This window comes from Anabrus simplex, chromosome 4 (genome assembly GCF_040414725.1).
Source record: "Anabrus simplex isolate iqAnaSimp1 chromosome 4, ASM4041472v1, whole genome shotgun sequence".
Lineage (NCBI taxonomy): Eukaryota > Metazoa > Arthropoda > Insecta > Orthoptera > Tettigoniidae > Anabrus > Anabrus simplex.
In genome coordinates this window covers 62,077,427-62,103,847 of record NC_090268.1, presented here as the reverse complement: position 1 = coordinate 62,103,847, position 26,421 = coordinate 62,077,427, and the positions used below count along the sequence as shown (strand labels likewise).

Below are 26,421 nucleotides of genomic sequence, written 5' to 3'. Positions count from 1 at the left end.
AAAAGATGTTCGTTTGTTTTCGTTCCTGAATATGTCCCATGTGAGGTGTTGCAGACGTTATGCGCATTGAACAATTTAATAAAATGCTCCATAAAACAAATGGCTTATTTTAAACAGTATTTTACGCTCTCGGGACAAAACCACCTCCATACTTTTCAAACCAGAGATTGTTTCAGGGGAAAATACAATATTTTTAGCTCTTGCTACATTCATTTTCGTGAAATTTGTTGGGCAAATCATTTTCCTCGTTGGTTTACTAATTTAAGATTTCTGAGTTTGGAGATGCCTCTCAAATGATTGCCGGTCACAGTAGCATAGTTTAAAAAAAAGTCCAGTGACAAATTTTGGGATCGCCCGATTCTTATGACGTAACTCGGATCAAAACTTAGGAACAGAGGCCTACTTCGATCAGCTTGAAGCCGTATCTCATGCGTAATAATTCCTCTATATAATGTTTCGAACATTAAACATTCACTGGAAACTTGTGAAACGAAATTCCACTACCTTTAATTTCTCGTAAATAAACCATGACTGGAACTGCGAATGCTTAACATCACACAAATACATAATACATTCAAAACCAACTCAGTTAATGAACACGTTTAAAGGCGCGAGCCTGGTAGACAGGGGGCAAGAAAGCTATCCTAGCGGCCCGGCATTGAACTTCAGTGTAACCACTTCATAGCGTTTTACGGGCTCTATTTCCAGGCCTTGTATTATAACGTAGGCAACGGTTTTAACTGTTTAACCCCCTTATTTTTATCCCTTAAAGATTAAGTTTCCATAAATGTGTCTTATCTGTTAATTATAAACTAAGACGAACCTCTATGCCAAATATCATTCTCATCAGTTCGGTGATTCGTGAGTTAACATGACGAGTGAGTGAATGGTATTTTGCATTTATATACTGTAAAAAATGTCGAGGCCGTGTGAAATAAAGAAAGAAATATTATTTGCCTTAATACAAATTTAACCAGCTAACAGGATTACCTTTTCTCAGCGGTATCATCCCGTGTAAATACAGTAGTTGATCGACAGAGCACCCAGCTGTGAGCTGAGGACTTGGTAGCGCCTTTACAGCCGGATGCTTTTAGCGCCGGCACAATTGGAATACATTGAATATCCCAAGGGAAGTAACCAGGTTCCCGTTAACCTTAGAATAGATACATGTCTCGTTTTGTTAGTTTCACTAGTGTCGAAATTAACTGGTCTTTTCTTTTTCCTTTATTTTAAATATTCGCATCGTTATACCTGTAGATAAAAGAGAATCTAAAATAATGGGTCTATGTTCCGCTCCATTGCTACCGTTGCTGTTCCGTTTTGTAGCGTCCATAATGACGAATACATCACTAAGGCCTGTGACACTGATAAAATTGTTCTCTCGAGCGTGTACACAGCACGTTGCCTATCACATGATAAGAAATTCCTATGAAAGAGCAGTCCTCTACCTCTGTCTGAGGTTCGACCATATTCCTTGTTGTTGTAAGTCCCACCAAGTCTATTCCTTAAGAGCTTTTACATCGAAAATAGCGTCAACATATATAACCTTCTACCCGTATAACACACATTATTACTATTACCATTATTAGCCGCAGAGCAGAGAAGGGAAAGAAGCGGTTAGGGGGTGAACAAACACAGATCAAAAGTTATATTTATTTAAAAAACTAATGAGACATTTATTTTCTATATTTTCTAGCAAAAAGAACAGTGAACAAAAACAGTAAGTATCCACAATTTGAATTAGAGCTGATACTCTCGATAAATGTACAATAATGTGGACAGATTACCCCTTGAAGCTAGTAAGCTCTGAAATGTCACAATATTTAGGGAGCTCTAAACCTCGTTGAATTTTTACAAGTTCTTAGGGAGGCGAACTCTCATCCTAAGTTCAAAAACACCACGACCCGTAGGTCTAGTATATCAACACTAGCTTTGGAGAAGCGAATCTTTACATAGTTTGGTTATTAGACACAAAAGGAGCTCTAGGCTTCCATTATAATTTTAACCTTAGTCGGGTCTCGAACCCTTGAATTCAATTTACAATTATTTTACAGGATGCCCGTAGTTGGGGTTGTTGACTTCGTAATTTATAATTGATTGACCTCATAGAAACTTACTACCCAATAAAACTTCCTACTTGACTAGGCTGTTACTCGGTTACCCTCAACTTTATGAGAACCAAAACCCGGAGGATCAGAAGATCCCCCAATCAACAGGGGAAGAAGGCCCCCGCTGGTCGGACTCAAGAGGAGAGAGAAGGGAAACCGAGATTTTACAATCGAAAAGCCAAAAATTGCATGAGATTGGAGGCAGAAACATCGGCACTCCCGAAATTCAAAATTACTAATGGACCACTTACTCAGGCACACGATCTTAAAATGCAGAGGCTAAGACATACTAAAATTAAAATATTCAATTTAATTTACAAGAGTACTGTGAAAACGGGAGGCGAAAACGCACTCCGAATTAAATTACACAAAAGGCCCCTCAGTGGGCTTTACTGCCCGATGATACAAAGGCCATGCTACGATTGATTAAGTGAAGAAGAAATGGAACAAGCCGAAAGGAGTAAAATTAGGATGGTTAGAAAACTTAATCACCCAAAATCAAAATTAAGTGACGTGACGAGGGTATCCACTCGTTCTTCCTTACATTTTACACTTTACCCTCGGGGAATGTTCAAGTCTTCAGGACTATCTAAATGAATTTACGGTTCGGAAACGAAAGCCCTAAATAATTTTAAGAAAATAGACGGGCGATCTAGCAGTTACGTGCTAATAGAAATCCTAAAAATCTTCCCGAGCTTCACGCACAAGCTTTTCAGTTAAAAAGGAAAGCTTCTGCCATATCTGCTAAACTAAATTCTTTTCATGTTGTTCCCCGCCTCCTCTCCCAGAGGAGGCCTCCTCAGACCTTCGATGGATGATACACACACAAGTCAATCACTACAAAGCACCTTTGCTGAAAAACTTCGCTCATAAATAGAGTTTCAGCCGATATTTCCAGAAGATTTCAGTTGCATGGCTTTTGATTAGAAAGCAGCATTTTGATAGGCCTAAATTGATTGGATATCCATATTATATCGTTTAATTTGATAGGCGGATAAAATTGATTACAGTATTGATAACTTGTGAATGATTAAAAGTAACAAATGACAGCAGATAGGCTGCCCAACTTCTAAATACTAACTTTAATAATGTGCTGGAACGTCAGGAAGCAATCCAAAATCGATACTAGGGACATCTAGTCCCAAACGGTAGAAGTACTACAGTATCTGATAGTTCAATGAATTTTACACAGGTAACAGCATAGACACTTGAGGGACAACTTTAAATAGACGGAGAGGCCTTAATCTTGGTTCAAAGACCAATTTTACTTGATTAAATCTTTGACGATATAACCATCTCTACGGCCCGTCCGAGTGCCGCATGAACCTTACTGAAAATGTTGTTACTGATCTGTGGAGGCGTGCAAATGTATATAACGAACAAACATTTGATTTTATATAGACCGGAGGTAGCCCGCCTGGTGGCCATGATCGTTAAGGCGCTGAAGTCTAAAAACGGTCTAACACCGAGGTTAGCCGGTTCGAGTCCCGTTGGTCGAAAAAATTTTCACCATCAGAATGTTGGCCGGCAGGGTAGGGGAGGTGGTGGTATACAATTTCTAATCACTAGATTGCGTGCCAAAAGCCTGGATTAAATTCCAAACCTCTCCGCAGTGCTCATATGGAGTGAGGGCATATGACGCTGTTGATGGTGATTCGTCCGTCGGATGGGGACGTTAAGCCTTGAGCAGACCCCTTGGTGCTATTCGACAGGAGTAGGCTATGTGCCGGCACCGGGTTTCACCCTCTCCCTACTATCATATATCACGTCATTCATTTCATCTCTCATTAACTCCTCTGATGAGGTTGACGTCAGGAAGGGCATCCGGTCATAAAAAACCGCCACGACAAATTCATCTCACCTCATACCCGACCCCGTAGGGAAACGGGACAAGGGTTGGACAAACATAGACCGGAGGTGTTCAGCTGGGTTCCCGTTGAGGCTAGCCCAGTGTAGCCGGGCTGGCGTGACGTAAATACGGGCAGTTTACGTAACAAGCATACGTCACAGTGAAGCGAGAGAGCGAACGCAATTCGCAGGGAAGGGAACACTGATGTTCGATTGCCATTACGAAACTCTCCTCCACTACTCACGTAAATGCTGAATGGGGTACAGTATTTAAGATGAAAACCGCTATAATCGCAAGAAAAGCGACCTTTTCAAAATATTCCGATTTGTTTTGTACTGCGCTCAATATAAAAAGCCAGTTTTATTTTCTTATATTTATACATGCAAAGAAAATTAACACGTTATAATTTTTGTGTTACAATTTACTAAGGTACAGGTTTTAAGCGTGCAAGCTAAGATTTACAATTCCTTGGGTGGGAATGACAGTACTTCCATTTGTTAAAAAGTAAATTACTGTTATTCATTCAGCAAAAAGTGATATATTTACATAATTCAACAAGTTTACTGGTTGTTTTGCACAATGTTGTAGTGTTGTTTGAATTTCCCTGTTCACTGACTTAGAAAATAGTATTTAAAAACTTATCATGTGTCCAGTGATTTTTTTCTACTTGCTTTACGTCGCACCGACACAGGTAGGTCTTATGACGACGATTGGACAGGAAAGGCCTAGGAATAAGAAGGAATCGGCCGTGGCCTTAAGGAAGGTACAGCCCTAGCATTTGCCTGGTGTGAAAATGGGAAACCACGGAAAACCATCTTTAGGTATGCCGACAGTGGAATTCGAACCCACTATCTCCCGGATGCGAGCTCACAGCTGCGCGCCCCTAACCGCACGCCCAACTCGCCCGGCCCGATGATAATAGCTAGCCTCCAAATGGCAAGGAGTTTCATCACGATTGGGAAGATAGATATTTATTATCCAAGATTAAAGTACAACAACAATGTAAATGTATCCACCAAATAGATGTACAGTATGCATTCAAATAAATAACCTAATTGATTTTATTCGCATCATTGGATTGTTGGTGAGTTTATCAGATAATTTAAATCCAAGCAACCTCAAGCCACAGCTTATCCACCTTAACTCCGTATTATATTAGAAATGCTTGTAAAGCACCTCTTAACCTCTTATAGTGAAAATAGTAATTCATTACGTCTTCTTCTTCTTAATCTGCTTGCCCTGTAGGGTCGATTTTTCCCGCGGACTCAGCGAGGGATTCCACCTCTACCGCCTCAAGGGCAGTGCCCTGGAGCGTGAAACACTGGGTCTGGGATACAACTGGGGAGGATGACCAGTACCTCGCCCAGGCGGCCTCACCTGCTAAGCTGAATAGGGGCCTTGTAGGGGGATGGGAAGACTGGCAGGGATAGACAAGGAAGAGGGAAGGAAGTGGCCGTGGCCTTAAGTTAGGTAGCACCCCGGCATTTGCCTGGAGGAGAAATGGGAAACCACGGGAAGCCACTTCCAGGATGGCTGAGGAGGGAATTGAACCCCCCTCTACTCAGTTGACCTCCCAAGGCTGAGAGGACCCCGTTCCAGCCATCGTACCCCTTTACAAATTTCGTGGCAGAGCCGGGAATCGAACCCGGGCCTCCCGGGGTGGCAGCTAATCACACTAACCACTACACCACAGAGGCGGACAATTCTTTACGTACATTACAAAAATACTTGTGCTTGTATGCCTCTTTATTGTATTCGGTCAAAACACACAAACCGCAATGAACATAAATAACTTATTTCTTACAACGTAAATTGAAACTGACGTAGATTTCTGCCCTCTTTCTTTCATTATTTTCTGCCTCCATTTCAAACTCGGGTATTGTCGCAGTGATCGAAAGTGACTGAGGGAACTTCGCCCAACCTTCACGATCTGTGACGTAGCCACGACGTCACTGTGCTTGAATAGCATACGCACTTCGCCTGCCTGCTTACAGTGCTGGGCACCGGCAGGACGAAATGCTCAGCGTGAGCACCTCTGATATACACACAGTGGCGGTAAGCTCTCAGAAGCACATGAGCACGTGAACACCCAGTTCTAATGGATATTCACGCGTTCATGAATAATTCAAAATTGTTTCCTTTGTTTCTACCTGATTTCGTCAATCGATCGAAAGTATTCGACTTATATCGAAGGTCCGTTACACTGGCAGCTGTTCGTTTCGACTGACAATGCAGGGAGCACACTGGAGATTTTGCTACAAGCCTGAAGACTACACGCATGCGCATGGAGATGATGTCATGTTTTATGCACAGATATCTCCATAAGCGAGGAGCACGGTAAGGTATATACCTTTCATTCTACTAACTACCCTCAAACAAGTGATAGTATTACAGTTGACCATAAAGGTCCGCCACCTCCCCTATTACTGTTGGCCACAGCTCCCAGAAGTTACTATTGCATTACATCGCCGGAAGATTTCGCTAGTAGGTAATTCTGATCATAGTTCGTAATCACGGGAAGAAGTTTGCTTTGCATTGTGGGTGGAGAATCGTTTCTATTTCAATTAATTAATTAATTTAATTAATGTAGTCATTGCACGCACTATTTTTGTGCTTGTTGTCATACTTCGTGAACTTTGTGCTAGGTAAATCCAAGAATAGTGTTCGCATCTTTTAATATTAGCTACAATACAGCATTGTAGCGAAGTTGCTGTGAATTTTACTTTTACCGAGCTGAGTATTGAACCTGCCAACTTGTGGTCAGAAATCCGTCTGAGTCATTCAGCCCGGCAATCGTAATTTTAGTTTTGTTCTACATTCACTGATTAGTCTCGGAAAAATGCATCATCGGTTATAGGGGTTCTACCAAATTATTGGTAGAGAAGCAACCGTACAAAGAACTTATAGTGAAATGATTTAAGAAAGTTATTTTGTACTGATCTGAAACTGAACACACAATTTGTTGTGAACCCCCTGAAAATTTTGTCACGAGCCGCCACCGTATACACAGATGTTTAGACATTTCATGCAGGAAGATTTGAAATTAATAATAATAATAATAATAATAATAATAATAATAATAATAATAATAATAATAATAATAATAATAATAATAATCGTATGGCCTCAGCTACCGTGTGCAGACATTTCAATTTGACGCCATCTGGCTGTCTGCTTGTCAATTTCGACGTTCCGTTTTATTCTAGACCCCCACTAGGTGGCAGACCGAGTAAACCGAAACTCTCTTGGGCGTCCATGGCTGAGATTTAATTAATTTTGTCGGCTAAACACCAAATGTGTCACCAGAGATCTTTTACATGCCGACATCGTACGACATGGAGTGTCGAATGGACTTTTTTCCGCCCTTCAAAAATCCGACTACCTCTGCCAGGTTTGAACCCGCTATCTTGGGATCCGGAGGCCGACACTCTACCGCTATTTCTAGCCGAATGCAGCCCTTGTAAGTCACACCCTCCGATGAGGGTAGGCGGCATCTGCCATGTGTAGGTAACTGCGTGTTATTGTGGTGGAGGATAGTGTTATGTGTGGTGTGTGAGTTTCAGGAATGTTGGGGACAGCACAAACACCCAGCCCCCGGGCCAATGGAATTAACCAATGAAGGTTAAAATCCACGACCCAGCCGGGAATCGAACCCGGGACCCTCTGAACCGAAGGCCAGTACGCTGACCATTCAGCCAACGAGTCGGACTAATTCAACAATAACACACTCACATTTTTGCCTATTACTATGTGAACAAACAAGCAGTAGGTCCTGTCTTGAAGAATTACAGAATAGGTGGATCACGGCCCCTGTTATAACTATACGCATTCTGTTCTATGTATTTTGCTCGTAGCTAGATACTTTATAATTAATATACAAGTCTTTACGTGTTGAAGATCGTCTTGGCAAGGATACGACCCTTCTGATACCGTGGCACTAATCCATCATTAAAGCAGTTTAACCCATTTGGCAAGTATCCAAAGTCTTGTTAATATTTGTCACTAGATCAGAATTCTAAGTGATATGCACTAGATTAATGACAAAATGGAACCACGATCGCTGCATATTTCCATTTTCCGTTTCTTGTACGTTTCTGCACATATTTCTTCAAACAGATAACTTATAAAGTGGTGGTAGCGATAAGGCCACTTCGCAGCCAGTGCGGGTTGCATGGAGAAATTTGACGTGACCCCACAAGTAACAGACGCACGAAGTCCTAAATCTTACTACATATCGAGTTAGAACGAAAATATTTCAAACAAATTTTTGAGCATGAGACATTAACTTCCCTTGGATAATATTTCAGGTCCGCCACTGTGGTGCAGTAGTTAGTGTGATTAGCTGCCATCCCCGGAGGCCCGGGCTCGATTCCCGGCTCTGCCACGAAATTTTTAAAAGTGGTACAAGGGCTGGAATGCAGTCTCGGAAGGTCAACAGAGTAGAGCGGGGGAGTGGGGGGTCGATTCCGTGCTCAGCTAGGCAAATACCGGGATGGTACCTGACTTAAGGCCACGACCGCGTCCTTCCTTCTTCCTTGTCGATCCCTTCCAATCTTCCCATCCCACCACAAGGCTCCTGTTCAGCATAGCAGGTGAGACCACCTGGGTGAGTTACTGGTCCTTCTCCCTAGTTTTGTCCCCCTCTCCCCGACCCAAAATCTCGCGTTCCAGGACACTGCCCTTGAGGCGGTAGAGGTGGGATCCCTCACTGAGTCCAGGGGAGAAATCAACCCTGGAGGGTAAACGGATTAAGAAAGAAAGAAAGAAAGAAAGAAAGAAAGAAAGTTTTCTTATCGTGAACATAGACCCGGGAGCACCAGATTTTATGTAGAATCCGAACCATGGGGAGATGACTTTTCATTTCATAAATCCTACACACATTGGCCGAAATCTGAACTGCTGCCGCTTCAGTGAGAAGGCAGCAACAATGTCAGTCGACTCTCCAAAAACCAAACCCCATGGAACTACAGCCCTTGAAGGGCCTTGGCCTACCAAGCGACCGCTGCTCAGCCCGAAGGCCTGCAGATTACGAGGTGTCGTGTGGTCAGCACGACGAATCCTCTCGGCCGTTATTCTTGACTTTCTAGATCGGGGCCGCTATCTCACCGTCAGATAGCTCCTCAATTCTAATCACGTAGACTGAGTGGACCTCGAACCAGCCCTCAGGTCCAGGTAAAAATCCCTGACCTGGCCGGGAATCGAACCCGGGGCCTCCGGGTGAGAGGCAGGCACGCTACCCCTACACCACGGGGCCGGCTTCAGTCGACTCTCACTTACCTCAATATTTCATACAAGTACATAAACATATAGTTACGTACGTGCATACATACATACATAGTTTATTGCCTGGCTGAGTAGCTCAGGCGGTAGAATACTGGCCTTCTGAACTCAAAACGGTGAGTTTGATCCCGGCTCAGTCCGGGGGGATTTGCAAGTGCTCAAATACATCTTCAAATAAATTCTCGCATAAACATTAAAATTCCATATAAATTTCTTGTACGACTCCTTGGCTTCGGTTCAGAGGGTACCGGGTTCGATTCCCAGCCGGGTCGGGGATTTTAATCGCGCCTGATTAATTCTTCTGGCCCGGTAACTGGGTCTTTGTGTTTGTCCCAACGCTCTCCTCTTCATATTCATTGGAATATCTTTGGTATTTTGTAGCACAGTACACTACCAACCACTTTTTCTTTTGCTATTTGCTTTACGTCGCACCGACGCACATGGGTGTTATGGCGATGATAGGACAGGAAAGGCCTAGGAATTGGAAGGAATCGGCCGTGGCATTAATTAAGGCACAGTCCCAGCATTTGCCAGGTGTGAAAATGGGAAACCACGGAAAAACATATTCAGGCCTCCCGACAGTGGGGTTCGAACCCACTATCTCCCGGATGCGAGCTCATAGGTGTGTGCCCTTAACCGCCCGGTCAACCACCACATAAACACGCACTACTGATCACACTCCTCCATACATGGTTGGTGTCAGGAAGGGCAGAAATCAACCCTGGAGGGTAAACGGATTGAGATAGAAAGAAAGAAATAACATTCCGTAAGATAACGGAAGTAAGCTTGTAGCTTTCTTATCATGAACATAGACGCCGGAGCACCAGATTTTATGTAAAATCCGAACCATGGGGACATGACTTTTCATTCCATAAATCCTACACACATTGCGCACCCACAGGGTCTGTTCGTTGTCTTCATTCATTCATATGTAGGACTATGCTCGGTATTTCCTGAAACTAAAAACACTAGTTGCATGCGATTGCGATTATTGCAGTGGGCAGGTGCCCTCTCCCACGGTTGATGGCCATCCGTGACTGGGGAGATGGGGGTTTAGAGAGGGGGATTCTATTCATTGTCGTCGTCCATTCATATGCAATATAATTAAGATTGTATAATATGTATTGGATATGTAACATATAATTCAAACAGTATTGTTAATATTTCACGATTGGAATATCTTTGGTATTTTGTAGCACTGTCAAAATTAACTCCATGTAATAATTTAGATTACAATAAACGAATACGCTCTCCCCAGCTGGTGATCATCCGTGACTGAGAGAGAGGAGTATTCATAAGAAGAAGAAGAAGAAGATAAATTAAAGGTAAGATAAAGAGTTCAGTTCACAAGATTAACAGATACCAAATCCACTTGTAGAGGAGAAGACAATAGGGTGAAGTACGACCGGAAAATACAGACAGATAACACATCTCGAGGCATTCAGGACGCATTCACTTTGCTTTCTTTGGATATCACTGTTGTTGGATCTGAAAAAGCAAGGCCAGAAATAAGACGTGACGAGACTAGAGTCCAATAGCCTCCAATGAAATACAAAGAAATGGCTTAAGATAGGGTGGTATGAAGACTTAAATTTCGATGTATGGACTACAAATAACACAATAAAAATAACAGCACCAACACCTAAAATATTAATAATATTTAATGACAAAACAGACCAGATATCAGTCTGTGAGATCCCACTGCAAAACATGTTTATTTGGTCGATTTTGCAGTGTACTGTACTTCAAATATTCAGTCAACGTGAATATCCACAACCTATTTCCAGTCATTTGACTGGGTCAGGAATGGAATGAATGAAATCCCCATCCAGCGGCGAGGACAGGAATTGTGCCGGCTGCCGAAGCCTGTCGCACTCCTCTGAGGCAATATAGGAAAAGGAAATCCAGAAATTTGAAGTGGTAGGACTGTTTAAAAAAGACAAGTGGCGTGTGAAGTAAGTAACCATCAAGGGCGCCCATACCCGGGGGCAAGGTGGGGCCGCGACTCCCCTCTAGCTCTCAGGGAAAGGCAAAAATCTAGTGTAGTCACGTGTTTTCCTTTCAAGAAAATGATTTAAAAGTCATTATTACGTAAAAGCGATAGTACCGTCCACCACCAACAGGCAGCGGATACCGTGGGTTATTCTACCGCAGAATACAAATCACCATTTATCTTCCAAAATATTAAAATTACTACGTACCCCACGTCTGCCCCCCCCCCCCCCCTAGAAACTGTCATATGGGCGCCCATGGTAACCATTGTACCATTTCTTAGTGGAGTAACAGGACTGTAAATACCTGAAACCGTCATTAAAGAAGCTTCATTTATCCACTATCTCACTCGTGACACTGCCTTCGTGAAGTACTCGTGACGTCCAGATATCTGTTTTCATCACCTACAGAGCCATGCGAAACTTCTTTAACGAATGTTCAACGATGTTTTAGAAAATAACCTATTGTTATATATAAGTAGGTGATTTTATTTATCCGTGTAATGGTGCTTATAACAATCCACCAAATAAGACTCCTGTGAGCAAATGTAATAACAATAATAATAATAATAATAATAATAATAATAATAATAATAATAATAATAATAATAATAATGAAAATCCACAGTCTGTTTCCAGTCATCCGACCGGGTCAGGTATGGACTGGATGACGCCCCGTCTACTGTAGCGGCAAGGATATGAATTGTGCCGGCTGCCGAAGCCTGTCGCACTCCTCTCGGGCAGTGATTAATGCTGCTGATGCGTGTTTTTTAAAGGATACTAACAGCTAGATCATCGGTCCAGTGATTAATGACTGACAGATGAAATGAAATCATATTGGAGAGTGTTGCTGGAGTGAAATATGACAGGGAAAACCGGAGTACTCGGAGAAAAATCTATCCCGCCTTCGCTCTGTCCAGCACAAATCTCACATTGAGTGACGGAACCCAGCGGTGAGAGGCCGCCTGAGCACGGAGGATCACAGCAATAATAATAATAATAATAATAATAATAATAATAATAATAATAATAATAATAATAATAATAATAATAATAATAATAATAATAATACCGAGCTCGATAGCTGCAGTCACTTAAGTGCGGCCAGTATCCAGTAATCGGGAGATAGTGGGTTCGAGCCCCACTGTCGGCAGCTCTGAAGATGGTTTTCCGTGGTTTCCCATTTTCCCACCAGTCAAATGCCGGGGCTGTACCTTAATGAAGGCCACGGTCGCTTTCTTCCAGTTCCTAGGCCTTTCCTATCCCATCGTCGCCATAAGACATATCTGGGTCGGTGCGACGTAAAGCAAATAGCAATAATAATAATAATAATAATAATAATAGAATTGTCGTTGTTCCATTAGTGGCGGGAACACTAGCACAAACTGCAGAAGATAGTGGTTTTAGAAACCTGCAGCATTCTGAGGAAAATGCTGAAAAGAGAATTGAAGGATCCTAAAGTGAAGAAATTAAAATTATCAATAGCGTTTCACTAGGCTTGGGTAGCAATCCTGTTTAATGAAACTAAACACGTAGGGAATCCGAGAAAACCTGGATTAGGATATTATTATTATTATTATTATTGTTATTATTATTATTATTATTATTATTATTATTATTATTATTATTATTATGAGAGGTAGTTTTATTAAAGAAATAATAAAAATATTCCGTTCTCCAAAAAGCGTGACCATTCTAATCCGAAATAGAGTCAGGTTACAATTCCAATAGAATTTAAAACATGAAAACTAAACATGAAAAGTCTACTACCCTGACACAGAACAAAAACGGTATTTTATATTATACTCTTTATTGTCTTGATTACGATAATAATGAAATAATCACACTTATTAGTTCCTTGAATCTTAGCTTCAATTATACTTCATGAATCAAAGACGAAGGAGCACAGAGAAGAAAGAAAAAGTTTAAGGGGACATGTTATCAATCTCACATAATTTTGAAGAGTATCAAAACAAGAGCAGTGCATAATTAAAATAATTGAAACGTGTATTATTCAGTACATTCTCTCAGTGTTTTAATTCGATTATTTCATTCTGTAAAAAAAAATTTACTTTACTGCAATGAGCACAAAATGAGCAGGATAATCTTTACAATAGTTTCTAGCATTAATACATAATATTGAGTTCTTATGCAAAATTGCAACATTGCCATTTTGATTATATAAATTCACGGCTGAATAAAGATTGTAACAATAAATTACGTATAATTAAATACCGCATACAATTTATGGTCATTGTAATATTTCACCACTATTCTTCTACCCCACTGTTCATTTACTGAATGGCTCCATTTAGCGGAGTGAAATTCAGTTAGGTGGAATCAAACAAGCATTTCAACAAATATGATGATGATGATGATGACCAAGTTGTGAATACAGGCTTTAAAGGACAGTCTGCAGTTGAGCAAGTCACATGGGAGAAAATTGAATACAAGGTTGAAAATACGAAAAATCGAAGCAAGTTAACAACTTCATAGTGGCCTGGCTATCAGGGGGCGTTTCATTTTCAGAAGTACGTTGGTTCGATACCTTGTTAGAAGTTTGAAAACGATTGTACTACATTTTAAAGGTTCACTCAGTCTATAACAGAAATGAGCTCCTGGTTAATTCCTGGGAGCAAGGAGATCGAGCATAGCATAGAAATGACCCATTTGGTGCCAAGGTTAAGAATAGTGGAAGTTTAGACAATTCCCTACGGATCTTCATGGATTGTCCACAAGTGACTTAGCTTTGCTTTACAAAACAGCGTACGTAAGCAGGCATAAACATTCTGTAACCCAACGGGAAACTGTTTTTTCAATGGTATAAGGTACTTGAGCTTAGGGGGGAAAACTCTTGATTGGCACTTACTTATTTATATATATCAAAAGAATTTCCTAAAACAGCTTTGGCAAATCCGTCCGGCCATTCTACTCGGCTGATTTGCTTCATTTCTGTTTGATTCTATCCGAAATTACCTGCTCGTGAATCATGAGACATTGGCAGGTATGTACGTTCAGCCAACTTTGAGAAATCATAAAATGATCACTCCATTAATTGCAGACGAAGGCTTACCCTGACCCGCAATAGCTGGTTGCTAAACGACTAACACTTTCATTAATATTCTGATATATGTGATCTGCATCCTTATTAACGTCATTGCAGGCAGCCATGTTAGATTACTACTTGTGAAGCCAGAGAGTATACACTTCCTCTGATGATGGAGGAATGCTATTCTCTGCTGGACGCTCTTTGATTCTCTGACCTTCCCCAGCTTCTGAATATACCAACAGATGGCAGAATGTTCCTAAAAACGTACATGTTGCTAAGAGAAGACAGTCAACGTACGCACAGATGGGAAGGTATCAAGTCGACTCGCCTTCTATATGACCAGTAATAAAGCGCCGGGACAAACTCTTCAAAAAGTGGGTGTCTACTCACACGAACCCAGTATTCATTCACGGCCAATTGTATGTTGCATTATCTCGGGCAAGATCGTTTGAATATGATTAGATTCAGACAGGCCGAATTGTCGAAGCACAGAGAATGTTGTATATAAAGAAGTATTATAAACTATATTACCGGTATTAATTGTTCATAAAACTACTGAAAAGGGCAGGCAAAACAATATGACTGCAACAGACATATCAGGATGAATTCTCTGACCTATTTAGAAGGAATGCTGCATGTATGTATGTGTCCGACTCGTTGGCTGAATGGTCAGCGTACGAACCTTCGGTTCAGAGGGTCTCCGGTTCGATTCCCGGCAAAGTCGGCAATTTTAATCGCTTCTGATTAATTCTTCTGGCTCGGGGCTGGGTGTATTTGTCTGTCCCAACACTCTCCTCATCATATTGAGACAACATACCACACTACCAACCATCACAGAAACACGCAATAGTGATTACATCCCTCCATGTAGGGTTGGCGTTAGGAAGGGCATTCGGCCGTAAAACAGGGCCAAATCAACATGTGCGACGCACTTCGCACTCGTGACCCCACAGGTGTGGGAAAAAGCGGTAGCAAAAGAAGAAGACGACGAAGAAGCTGTATGTACTGTATGTGTATATGTATGTCGTCTTTTCAATGAATCGCGCTAGGAAAATGAGGTAAGTAAGTAAATGAGGAGTAACGTAGTTAGCCCGTTGTTTCTTCATCGAGCCAACTTATAACAGCACCAAATGAAAAGTTCCCCCTGTGTTAACAACCTAATTTTACCTCACAATGTTTTTTATCCATTAAACCACTAATGAACCGGTGAGTTGGCCGTGCTGTGAGCTTGAATTCGGGAGATAGTGGGTTCGAACTCCACTGTCGGCAACCCTGAATATGGCTTCCCGTGGTTTCCTATTTTCACACCAGGCAAATTCTGGGGATGTACCTTAATTAAAGCTACGGCCGCTTCCTTCCCACTCCTGGACCATTCCTATCCCATCGTCGCCATAAGACCTATCTGTGCCGTCGCGACATAAAGCCAATTGCAAAAAAAAAAATCTCGTACGCGAAGGAACTTTACCATTATCATACGTAACACCCTTACATTGTTTCATTGTTGGATCTTCAATATGATGCGTAACCAGCCCCACACAAATAATTATCATGAATCTCGTACACATCTCGTTGTCATGTCAAATACCATTACATCGTTTCAGTGTCGGTGCTTCATCATGGTGCACGACCTGCCTTAAACAAATGGTCATGAATCATGTTTGCAAACTTATTACAATTGTAATACTTATTATCATTACATTGTTTCAGTGTTCGTGCTGTGCTGGAGCCCCTACATCGTGTTTGACCTGCTCCAAGTGTACGGTCATGTACCTCGGACGCAGACGAACATTGCCGTGGCTACGTTCATCCAGAGTTTGGCGCCACTAAACTCAGCCGCCAACCCCGTCATCTACTGTCTCTTCAGTACATCCATCGGGCGAACCCTAAGGCAAGTAGAGGTAGCTTCCGTTCCAGTCTCTGCTCAAAAGCACTTTTTCTCCACAAGCGAACATAACAACACCTTGCACATTATAGTTAGCAGTATGGGTCAGAACTCGTCTTCATTCTCTACTAACACCCCTCTTAGAATCGTCAGAATAACATTTAGTGGAATGAGGAAAATCTTGTAAACTGTAAGTGACAATTTCATCCTCAAGATTCTCAGTTAGAATTACCCCCAGGGAGATCTCAAGACGGCAGCCTCTGTCACAGATGTGGCAGAGAGAATGAAACCCTGGGTGACGTCTTGGGAAACTGCCCTTATGGTGATACATTAAGAAGCACCCGCCATCATAAAATTCCAGTGTATGCATAAGTTTTTGTCGGGTTTTATGGTAAAGAAAACACGTAATTTTCAAGGAACATTAATTTTTTGTTTATTCAAAATATTGGCCATCAGCTTTTACACACTTCGTCCATCTTTCAAGTAAGATATGAATACCATGCCAGCAAAACTGCTTGTCTTTTGCGGCAAACCATTCGTCGAGACATTTTCCAACTTTCTCGAAATTGCTGAAGTGCTGCTCTGCGAGCCCGTGAACCGTTGATGCGAAGAGGTGATATAGTCAGATGGCGCCAGGTCGGGGCAGTACGACGGGTGCGGAAGGATGTCCCATCCAAGCGATTTCAAGGTGTCTTTCACTGGTTATGCTGTGTGAGACGGCGCATTGTCGTGTAACAAAATCACTTCGCCATGTCTTCCGGCTCATTCCGGTCGTCTTTCGATCAATGCGTGTTTTTAATTAATAATTTGTTGGCGATAGCGTTGTGTATTAAGGGTTTCGCCGGGCTTCAAGAATTCATAATACACAATACTGCTCTGGTCTCACCGGACACAAAGCATGGTCCTCTTGCCGTTTACATTGTTGAAACCATGTCTCACATGTTCTAATTTATGGTGCGTGTTCACCATAATGTTTCTACCAGCAAGCGATGACTTTTCAGATTAAATAATAAAACCAATGCTTGTCACAAATGCTGTCTTTTAGGCACAAACGCCGACATGATCACTGAATGACACAACACAGACGCTAGTGTTTGATGGACTGAACTTGTGTGTGTGTTGGTAGGTTAATGTCAGACGAATAAACTGACGTTATGTGTCAAATTCATACGCTGCGTAATGTTCGCTGGCACCATCTCTTACTGAAACCGGAAATGACATGCATACACCTGTAAAGATCAGTCATTGCCGAAGAGCTTAATGGAATGGGATATGCCGTTTACGAAGGGGTTCATGGCGTGTCAACAAACGGGAACACCAAAAGAATTGACATGATAGCCTTTAATCATGACAGGAAGAAAGGTTTATATAATTGATTCCACAGTCAGAATGGAGCATCACGCCGGTCAGCCTGAGGAGGTTAAGGTTGAAACGAGGAACATCTACACACCTACAATCGAATTTTACAGGGGAAAGTACCATTTAGAAGAGGTGGAAGTATTGGGTTTACTGGTAGATGCACGTGGCGCTATAAGTAGGCTTTTATGAATTTCTGGAACTGATTCGACTTACAGAAGTCCAATATTTTGGTAATCGCCATTTTACGGGGATCATTATCAATTTTAAAGTCACATCTGTAATCACAGTAGTTCCCTTTAATGTCCTAGATGCATTGTTCCTTATCTTTTTTGTATTTTCCAATGTTTAATGCTATAGGTTGTATATTGTGTTATTAACTATTAAAAATTAATTTTGTTTTGTTTTGATGTAGTTAAACTTTGACCTTTTGACAATCCAGAATGTCTGGAAAGTAATTGAGTTTCTCAATAAATTTATATATACTTTCGTCTGACGAGAAATCGCGGCAGCTTGTAGGTACGGTACGAGTAACGGATACTAGACCCTTAGCAACAAACATCAGTTATGACAGACAATGAATTAATGCATACCCATTAACAAACTGTTCATTATATAGTACATACTATAAATGTGTAACTAAATCACAATTGCCATGGCACTTTGAAACTTCTCGACAGCATCTCAATTCGCAAGAGTCTCCGCGGACGGAACAGATGTTTATTGTCAGGCCTGGAGGATTGAGATAGGCGCATGCGCGGCAGCCATGCTTATCCCTCGCACCTCTTCCAGCGCGTTCATGCGACTTTTCGTCAGACGACCTTAGTAACACTGTGCTTGAGAACATGTTCGTGTTTCAATAACAGCACTAATAAATAATTTATGTTTCGATAGTAGAGCAATTAGAACTATTCTCCCCTCTTCTCTCACCAGTAATGGGGGCGTAACTATAGCTTTAAGTCCATAAAAGCGAATAAAGGTATATTGAAATATCAATTAATATGTATGTAGACATCAGCAAGCGTAAATCTGTTAAAAATAACTATTGCCTATACATGATTAAAATATCAGTTAAACTGACAAAAGAGCTCTTCCCGCGGATTATAAAGACTTTAGAGACGACCGGTTCAATGTATGTATGCCTGTCTGACCGTCTGTCTGCCAGTCTGTAGTATGTATGTATGTATGTATGTATGTATGTATGTATGTATGTATGTATGTATGTATGTATGTATGTATGTATGTATGTATGTATGTGTGTATGTATGTATGTATGTATGTATGTATGTATGTATGTATGTATGTATGTATGTATGTATGTATGTATGTATGTATGTATGTATGTATGTATGTATGTATGTATGTATGTATGTATGTATGTATGTATTTATTTATTGTACCCTTTGAATACTTTTATGGTTGCAGTATGTATGTATGTTTGTATAGGAATGTGTTCGATTCACGGCTTATACATAAGTTTTAATCCATTGAAATGGGTTTACTCAGCCTCCTGAGACCAAGTGAGGAGCCTTTGATACGAAGGCAGCGGATCTGGTCATGAAAACCAAACAATACGGCTAAGGGTATAATAACTACGCTGACCACGTGGCACTCGAATATCTGCAGGCCATCAAGCTGGGCAGCAGTCGACTTGACAGGCGTAGGCTACCAATGAATTGTATGTGCCAAGGGGTTATTTTGTTTTTGCATGTACACTGTTTGATTATCATACAGAGCGGAGTGGCCGCGCGCGTTAAAGCGCAACGGCTATGGAGACAAGCTCTGCATTCGGGAGACGAGTGGGTTGGAGCACAGTCGATTCCTTCCACCTCCTTGCACAATTTCATTCAACATCATTCATTTCATCTTCATTAGCTCCAGAACTGTGGTTGACGTCAGGAAGGGTATCCGACCTCGCATCAGGAAACGGGACTCACAACACTGTGTAACATGTGAAGACTATAGGACACACTTTTATCAAGCTCAGGATATATAGAGTTGTACTTTTAGACAGTATTATTATTATTATTATTATTATTATTATTATTATTATTATTATTATTATTATTATTATTATTATTATTATTATTATTATTATTATTTGCGTATGGACCCTGTTGGATCACGCATTACATTTATGATTTGCCTTCCTAACAGACCATATTGCTTTCAATCTTTCACTGTGTGCCTGTTTCCTTTCTTCTGACCACTTAGTCCCCGATCTTTTAGGGACTTCATTCTCTGCCTTTACTAACCAACTATTTATCTTGTGACGGTAAATGTTTCTGTCCAGTATTTCTGATGGTTCTATCTGGCCTTTTTCATATCATTTTTAACATCTTGTAATAAATAACTAAGTAAATGATTTTACGTCTCACTAACTACCTTTATGGTTTTCGGATACGATGAGGTGCCATAATTTTGTCCGGCAGAGGTTCTTTCACCCACCGGTAAACCTACCGATACGAGACTGGACTATTCGGGCATTTTCTAATACGACCGTACTGACCCAGGTTCGAACTTACTAATTAACTTGGAGCCAGAACACCAGTGCTCTCTTGAATGAACTTCTCCACCTGGTAGTGTTTATTTAGATACTGAACTATTTGGCATTATGGTTTTCAAACGAAAAATAGAAACTAAGTAGCAGAGCTAGTTTCGAGTATCATGCTTGGAAACATGTTAATAATAATTTCGTGTGGCTATTTCTAGCCGAGTGCAGCCCTTGTAAGGCAGACCCTCTGATGAGGGTGGGCGGCATCTGCCATGTGTAGGTAACTGCGTGTTACTGTGGTGGAGGATAGTGTTATGTGTGGTGTGTGAGTTGCAGGGATGTTGGGGACAGCACAAACACCCAGCCCCCGGGCCATTGGAATTAACCAATGAAGGTTAAAATCCCCGACCCGGCCGGGAATCGAACCCGGGACCCTCTGAACCGAAGGCCAGTACGCTGACCATTCAGCCAACGAGTCGGACTGGAAACATGTTGAAAATGCAAGACTGGATTACATGATGTTAACAGAAAAAATATAACTTGTCATAGAAATCGGCCTCCAAATAAGAATAAGAATAAGAATTAGAATAATAATAATAATAATAATAATAATAATAATAATAATAATAATAATAATAATAATAATAATAATTGTTACGGAGTTTCCGTGGAGCAGAAAGAGGTGAGAGAAGGTGCTGGGTAGAATACGTCTATCTACGATATCAAAAATCAAATTAAAACATTAAAACAAAGGCTATATTTCTTTACAAATCACAAACTTAACAAATTTTCCACTGAGTGAAAAAAAAAATCTCAGGTACAATGCCAATTTTGCTATAAGGGTGGAACACCCCAGAATAGGGAATTGAACACCTTTGGGCTTCAAGCCCCACATTTACAAGTTCTCCAATTTACAAAATTTACAACGTCTGCAAAATCTCAATGTTTAGACAAGGACAGCAAAACCCCTATTAAAGAGCACTTTGCTCCAACAACTTTACAGCCTTCCAGAGGCAACCCTCAATATTACAGGTGAATTTAGAAAATAGCTTGCATGCTCTCCTGCATTAACCAAGCAGACTGCGCACCCGATTTCTTACAGCCTATTTAAGGCAACTTTACATCAAAAATCTTATAAATTTCTGGCCTCTCTAGGCCCAACTTATAATTTACAGTTTAGTTCACAGGGGTAACTTATACCCGAACTACTGGGCCTTCGTGGAAAAGAAAAACAGGTTAAATGACTGGCCCGAACACAAACAGAATGGAGGCGTACGCTAGCGCTCCTAGAAAATTAAGTAGGAAATCCTAATTGGGCTCTCGGCCCGATAATACAGGGGCTAATCCCAAGCTACTGAAGTGACTCGAATGAAGGTTAATTTAATGCATTACAGGAGAGAAAAACAGTTACAAAATCGTAGTCACCTCAAACCAAGTTGAAGAGGAACTCGAGAGGGTAACGCGCTCTCTATCCCTGATTTACAGTTAAAGACTTTATGAAATTGTACATTAGCCGAAAGAACATTTACATTTTAGAAAAGTTTGGTTACATAGTTAGAAATTCGAACCTTCCCCTCGGATAAGTTTCCGGAGATAGCTAGAAAGATAGAATATTGGTGGCCATTACCTGGGCTGTAGTTCTGCCTGCCGAAGAATGAGGCGCCTTGCCTCCTGTCTTAACACACACACACACAAAGACGACGATCAATGTGACAAGCTAGCCAGAAAAGCCTCAGCTTATATACCTGAGGGGTTTGTTCGAGAGGATTCTGGACTAATCCGGACACGCCCTCTCATTTTATTGGCACATTTAAAATGAACAAGAAATATGTGATTGGTTGAAATTACAGAAAAATTGTGATTGGTCAGATTCAAAACTGGCGGAATGAGAAAGATGTGTTGCAAACCTTGAAATAACAAAACAAAATAAATGAACATTAATTTAGTTGGGAAACATAAGAACAAAAAACTTCTTAAAATCACTAATTCTTCCATCTTGCACCAGAGTGCATAACCACAGATTTTGTAGACACATCTATGGAGGAAAGTTCAAACATCTTGATGTACACCAAAACAAAACGAAAATGAATCCACACAGTTCAGGAAACTTAGAAATGACAAACTTCTCAATTATTCAGTAGTGACATCTTCTGATTAACGTCCCAACTTCATGCAGTAGCAGTTTCACGTGTTGTTTGCTGGATAGAGCTTTTAAGGCGCTTCTTTTAAATGCGCGGAGTTGGCGTGTACCTCCCGGTATAATAATAATAATAATAATAATAATCATCATCATCATCATCATCATCTGTTTACCCTCCAGGTTCGGCTTTTCCCTCGGACACAGCGAGGGATCCCACCTCTACCGCCTCAAGGGCAGTGTCCTGGAGCTTCAGACTCTTGGTCGGGGGATACAACTGGGGAGTATGACCAATACCTCGCCCAGGCGGCCTCACCTGCTATGCTGAACAGGGGCCTTGTGGAGGGATGGGAAGATTGGAAGGGATAGACAAGGAAGAGGGAAGGAAGCGGCCGTGGCCTTAAGTTAGGTACCATCCCGGCATTCGCCTGGAGGAGAAGTGGGAAACCACGGAAAACCACTTCGAGGATGGCTGAGGTGGGAATCGAACCCACCTCTACTCAATTGACCTCCCGAGGCTGAGTGGACCCCGTTCCAGCCCTCGTACCACTTTTCAAATTTTCGTGGCAGAGCCGGGAATAGAACCCGGACCTCCGGGGGTGGCAGCTAATCACGCTAACCACTACACCACAGAGGCGGACCAATAATAATAATAATAATAATAATAATAATAATAATAATAATAATAATAATAATAATAATAATAATAATAATAATAATAATGAAAATAACCTGCTTTAATGATAAGCTATTCTCCAGCAAGAATATAGTTCGTGTGTTAATAACCAAATTGTCAACGTCCTTGCTTTTACATCCGTCGTTTCGGGTCAGTAGGGGCTGCCTGGCCGTGGCGGTAAAGGCGTGCTCGGTTCGCCCGGAAGGACGTGGGTTCGAATCCCCGTCAGAAAGTCGTAAAATTTAAGAAACGAGATTTCCACATCCGGAGGTGCATATGGCCCTGAGGTTCATTCAGCCTACACCAAAAATGAGTACCAGGTTAATTCCTGGGGGCAAAGGCGGGCGGTGGTTGTACCTAGATACGCGTTAAGACGTGATATTCTAAGCGTCCGGCATTAACTCTTACCTTGTTCAATTTTGTCCTTTCGCAGACGGAACCTGCAATACACACGTCCCTTGCCGTAAATTCCTTTCCGAAAGTGCGGTGAGACCAAGCTATTTCTTAAGTACTGTACCTCTTTCAGTCGAGTTCTTGACACACTCTTCACCATTGGGCGGAGGAAGAGGGGGATGAAATAGCTCGTCTCCACATCAACGTAGTAAAAGTTGAATGTACATGATCAAGCGACTAATCTATTAAACAGACTAATCTCACCCATTAAGTTTAAAGAAGGAGGCGCAGCTATATTAGAAGAACTAAGGAGAAATCATTATTTATCAAGGTGACTTGGAATTAGTAATATAATATGTAGCCGGCTAAAGTCGTGCCAGCCGCTGCGGTTGTACGTAGGGTTAAAGTGAATATACAGACTTTACTACTCCTTATGAATTTGACTCATATATACTTCCTTACAACGAAATACCTATAAATGGTTTTCGGTTACTAGACGTAGATAATCGAACTGTACTTCTACGAAAACTAATAGCTTATACTTACCTCTAAAGAAAATGCGGAAAAAAGAAAAATTAAAGGGGATAAGATATAGTAAAATAATAATACGGAAATTAAAAAAATAAGACAGAGAAGAAATCCGGAGAGACAAACAACAAGTTCCAGTTACCAAAGTAGGAAATGTGGAAGATGAATGGTCCAAATTTAAAAGGGCATTTTTAATTGGGGAAGAGGGTGCCTGCGGTAGAACATCGACGAGATTAAAAATAAAAGGAGACACAGTGGTGGAATGATAAGGTGAGATAATAAGTGAAAGGAAAGAAGAAAGCATGGCAGGAGTGGAATAGAGATTTTAAAAATGGAAGAAAACAAAAATGGTATCCTGATAATAATCTTCTTTACATTTTCCCACATGTGGGGTCTGCTTTCTTGCAATGATTCCTCCACTTCAGTCGATCCATAGCGTCCTGGGGGCTGGGTTTGGTGAGCCGGTCCAGTCACCGTGTTTGAGGTCGCCCTTGAGGTCGGCGATCCTCCACATTCAGTTGAAGAGCAGTCTTTGCAACTCAGGTTTCACTCCTACGGAGTACATGCCCATACTATCGCAAGCATGATCCACACATTTTCTCTGTTATTGGGGCAACCTTGAATTTCTTCCACACAACATCGTTCCTCATATGCTCCAGTCGAACCAAGCCATTTGACCACCACTGCATCTTCATTTCTTGATAATAAACGAAAAATGTAACAAATTTCTAAGGGAAAGAAATTTGGGAAATATTTACTCAAAGGATGGAAACGGATGGAGCTGGCGGTAAAAGAATGCTGTGTGGAATTATACGAAGTAATAGGAAAGAAAGACCTTACACCAAGCTGATGAAAGAGGAAAGTGGGGAGTCAACAACACATCCAGAAGAAATTAATAGAAGATGTAAGTACTATTTTGATAAGCTGCTAAATGTGAGAAATTGTGCAGAGGAGACTGTGGTATTGCGGTGTGATGACTGAACAGTAGAAGATGATATAACAATATTAGAGGTGGAGTTAGCAGTTCGTAAAACAGAAAATGGGGAAGGCACCCAGAATGGATGAAATTAGTGTGAAAATGATAAAGGCTGCTGGATCTGTTGTACTACAATTGGTGTATAGATTGCTAAAGTGCATATGGAAACAGAAACGTGTGCCAGCAGACTGGGGAAGGGAAACAATATTGTCTTTACAAAGGGGGGGGGGGGGGGGGATTTGTGTTATCACAAGTGGAAAAATGCTGTAAAGGGTATTAGATAGAATGAGAAGAGAGGTAACAGGAAAGTCGCAAGAGGAACAGTATAGTTTTAGATCGAGCTTGTACAGTAGACCCAATCTCAAACACAGGAAATGAATGAAAAAGAATCGGGGAATATGGAAAGTCATAACGTTCATAGATCTATCAAAGAAATACGATATTGTTACCAATGTAAAAGGTTTGGGAAACATTGGTCAAGAAGAGAGTGGGTACAAAAACTAGAAATGGTACAAGTATAGGAAATTCAAGGAGGGAAAGAGTGAAAAACGAATATGTTATATAGGAATTCGGAATAGAAAAACGCAAGGAGAAAATTGATAGAAGTAAACTAGAATGGGATTGACATTTAAAGAGGATGGAAGAGAAAAAACACCAAAACAGATTATGGAGAGTAAGTTGGAAGGGAAGACAGCGAGAGGAAGACCTAGAACAACGTGGATCGCGTCAACAAAGAGGGGCGCAAGAAGAAGAAGAAACATGGACTTGGACAAAATGATGAAAGAGGAAGGGAAGAAACTGAAGAAGTGCCATAAATGCCCAGAACAGGCAGGGTCTGTATAAGGGCAAAAAGCAGAGTGTCGGGTCATTCTTGGTATTGCGATTTTCACCATTGGGTGGAGGAACGGGAGGAGGATAGCTCATATGTTAGTCAACCCTATGGGCTCTAAGAGCGTAGCCACTCTGGCGACATACACTTTGTAATGTGTATGAATTGAGCTATTTGATACATACCTCTACTTGTAGATCCTTGGGTCACTCTTCACCATTGGGTGGAGGAGCGGGAGGGAGAAACAGCGGCGTCTCTGAGCCAACATACATGATATGTTATCGTAGCCACCTTCGGGACCTCGTAATAAGTTCATCGTACGGTATGGCGATATATGAAGTGTTTGCATTACTGTGAAGGCGTTTTGTCTCCACGGAGACTTTGACTTCGGCGACAGGTTCAAAGTTTAGGATGACTCAGTGGTGGGAAGTAGTACAACTGTCTTAACACTAGAGTAAAAAGCCGATGAGCTCCGAACCTTTGATGAATGAAATTATCTGCAAACCGAAGGGAAATATCACGAATGGTGCAGATATAAAATATTCCCTATTTCTCGTCAGACTAATACCGTTGGTGACCAAGGAGTGTCAGATAGGAAAGAGGAGACTGGGGAGGCTCTAACAAGTAAGTGGAAACAATGTCAGACTCAGTTGAGGACCTGTGATCTCCGAGCCATGTCCCAAGAAGGCAATCCCTATCGTTCTAAACCATGTCAATAGTAACCACAAGGACAAGTAGAGAGCTAAGTGGTTTATCTGAATAATTAATAATTATAATTATAATTACTGTGAAGACAACGCTACCAGCTCGCGTATTTGAACACATCAGGAGCCGCTAGTGCTTCGGCTTTGGGGACTTGATTCTGGGCATCCG

At 41.3% G+C, this 26,421-nt stretch overlaps 1 protein-coding gene across 1 annotated transcript in view; it reads left to right on the top strand.

The window, feature by feature from the left end:
- The window catches only part of LOC136872162 (cardioacceleratory peptide receptor), a 485,817-nt gene extending 459,912 nt beyond the window's left edge, over positions 1-25,905 (top strand). Inside the window, exons 7-8 of the mRNA XM_068227351.1 lie at positions 15,985-16,165; positions 25,746-25,905. Of these exons, the coding sequence (XP_068083452.1) occupies positions 15,985-16,165; positions 25,746-25,905 (341 nt within the window). The remainder of the gene's footprint in view (positions 1-15,984; positions 16,166-25,745) is intronic.
- Positions 25,906-26,421: the final 516 nt, after the last annotated feature.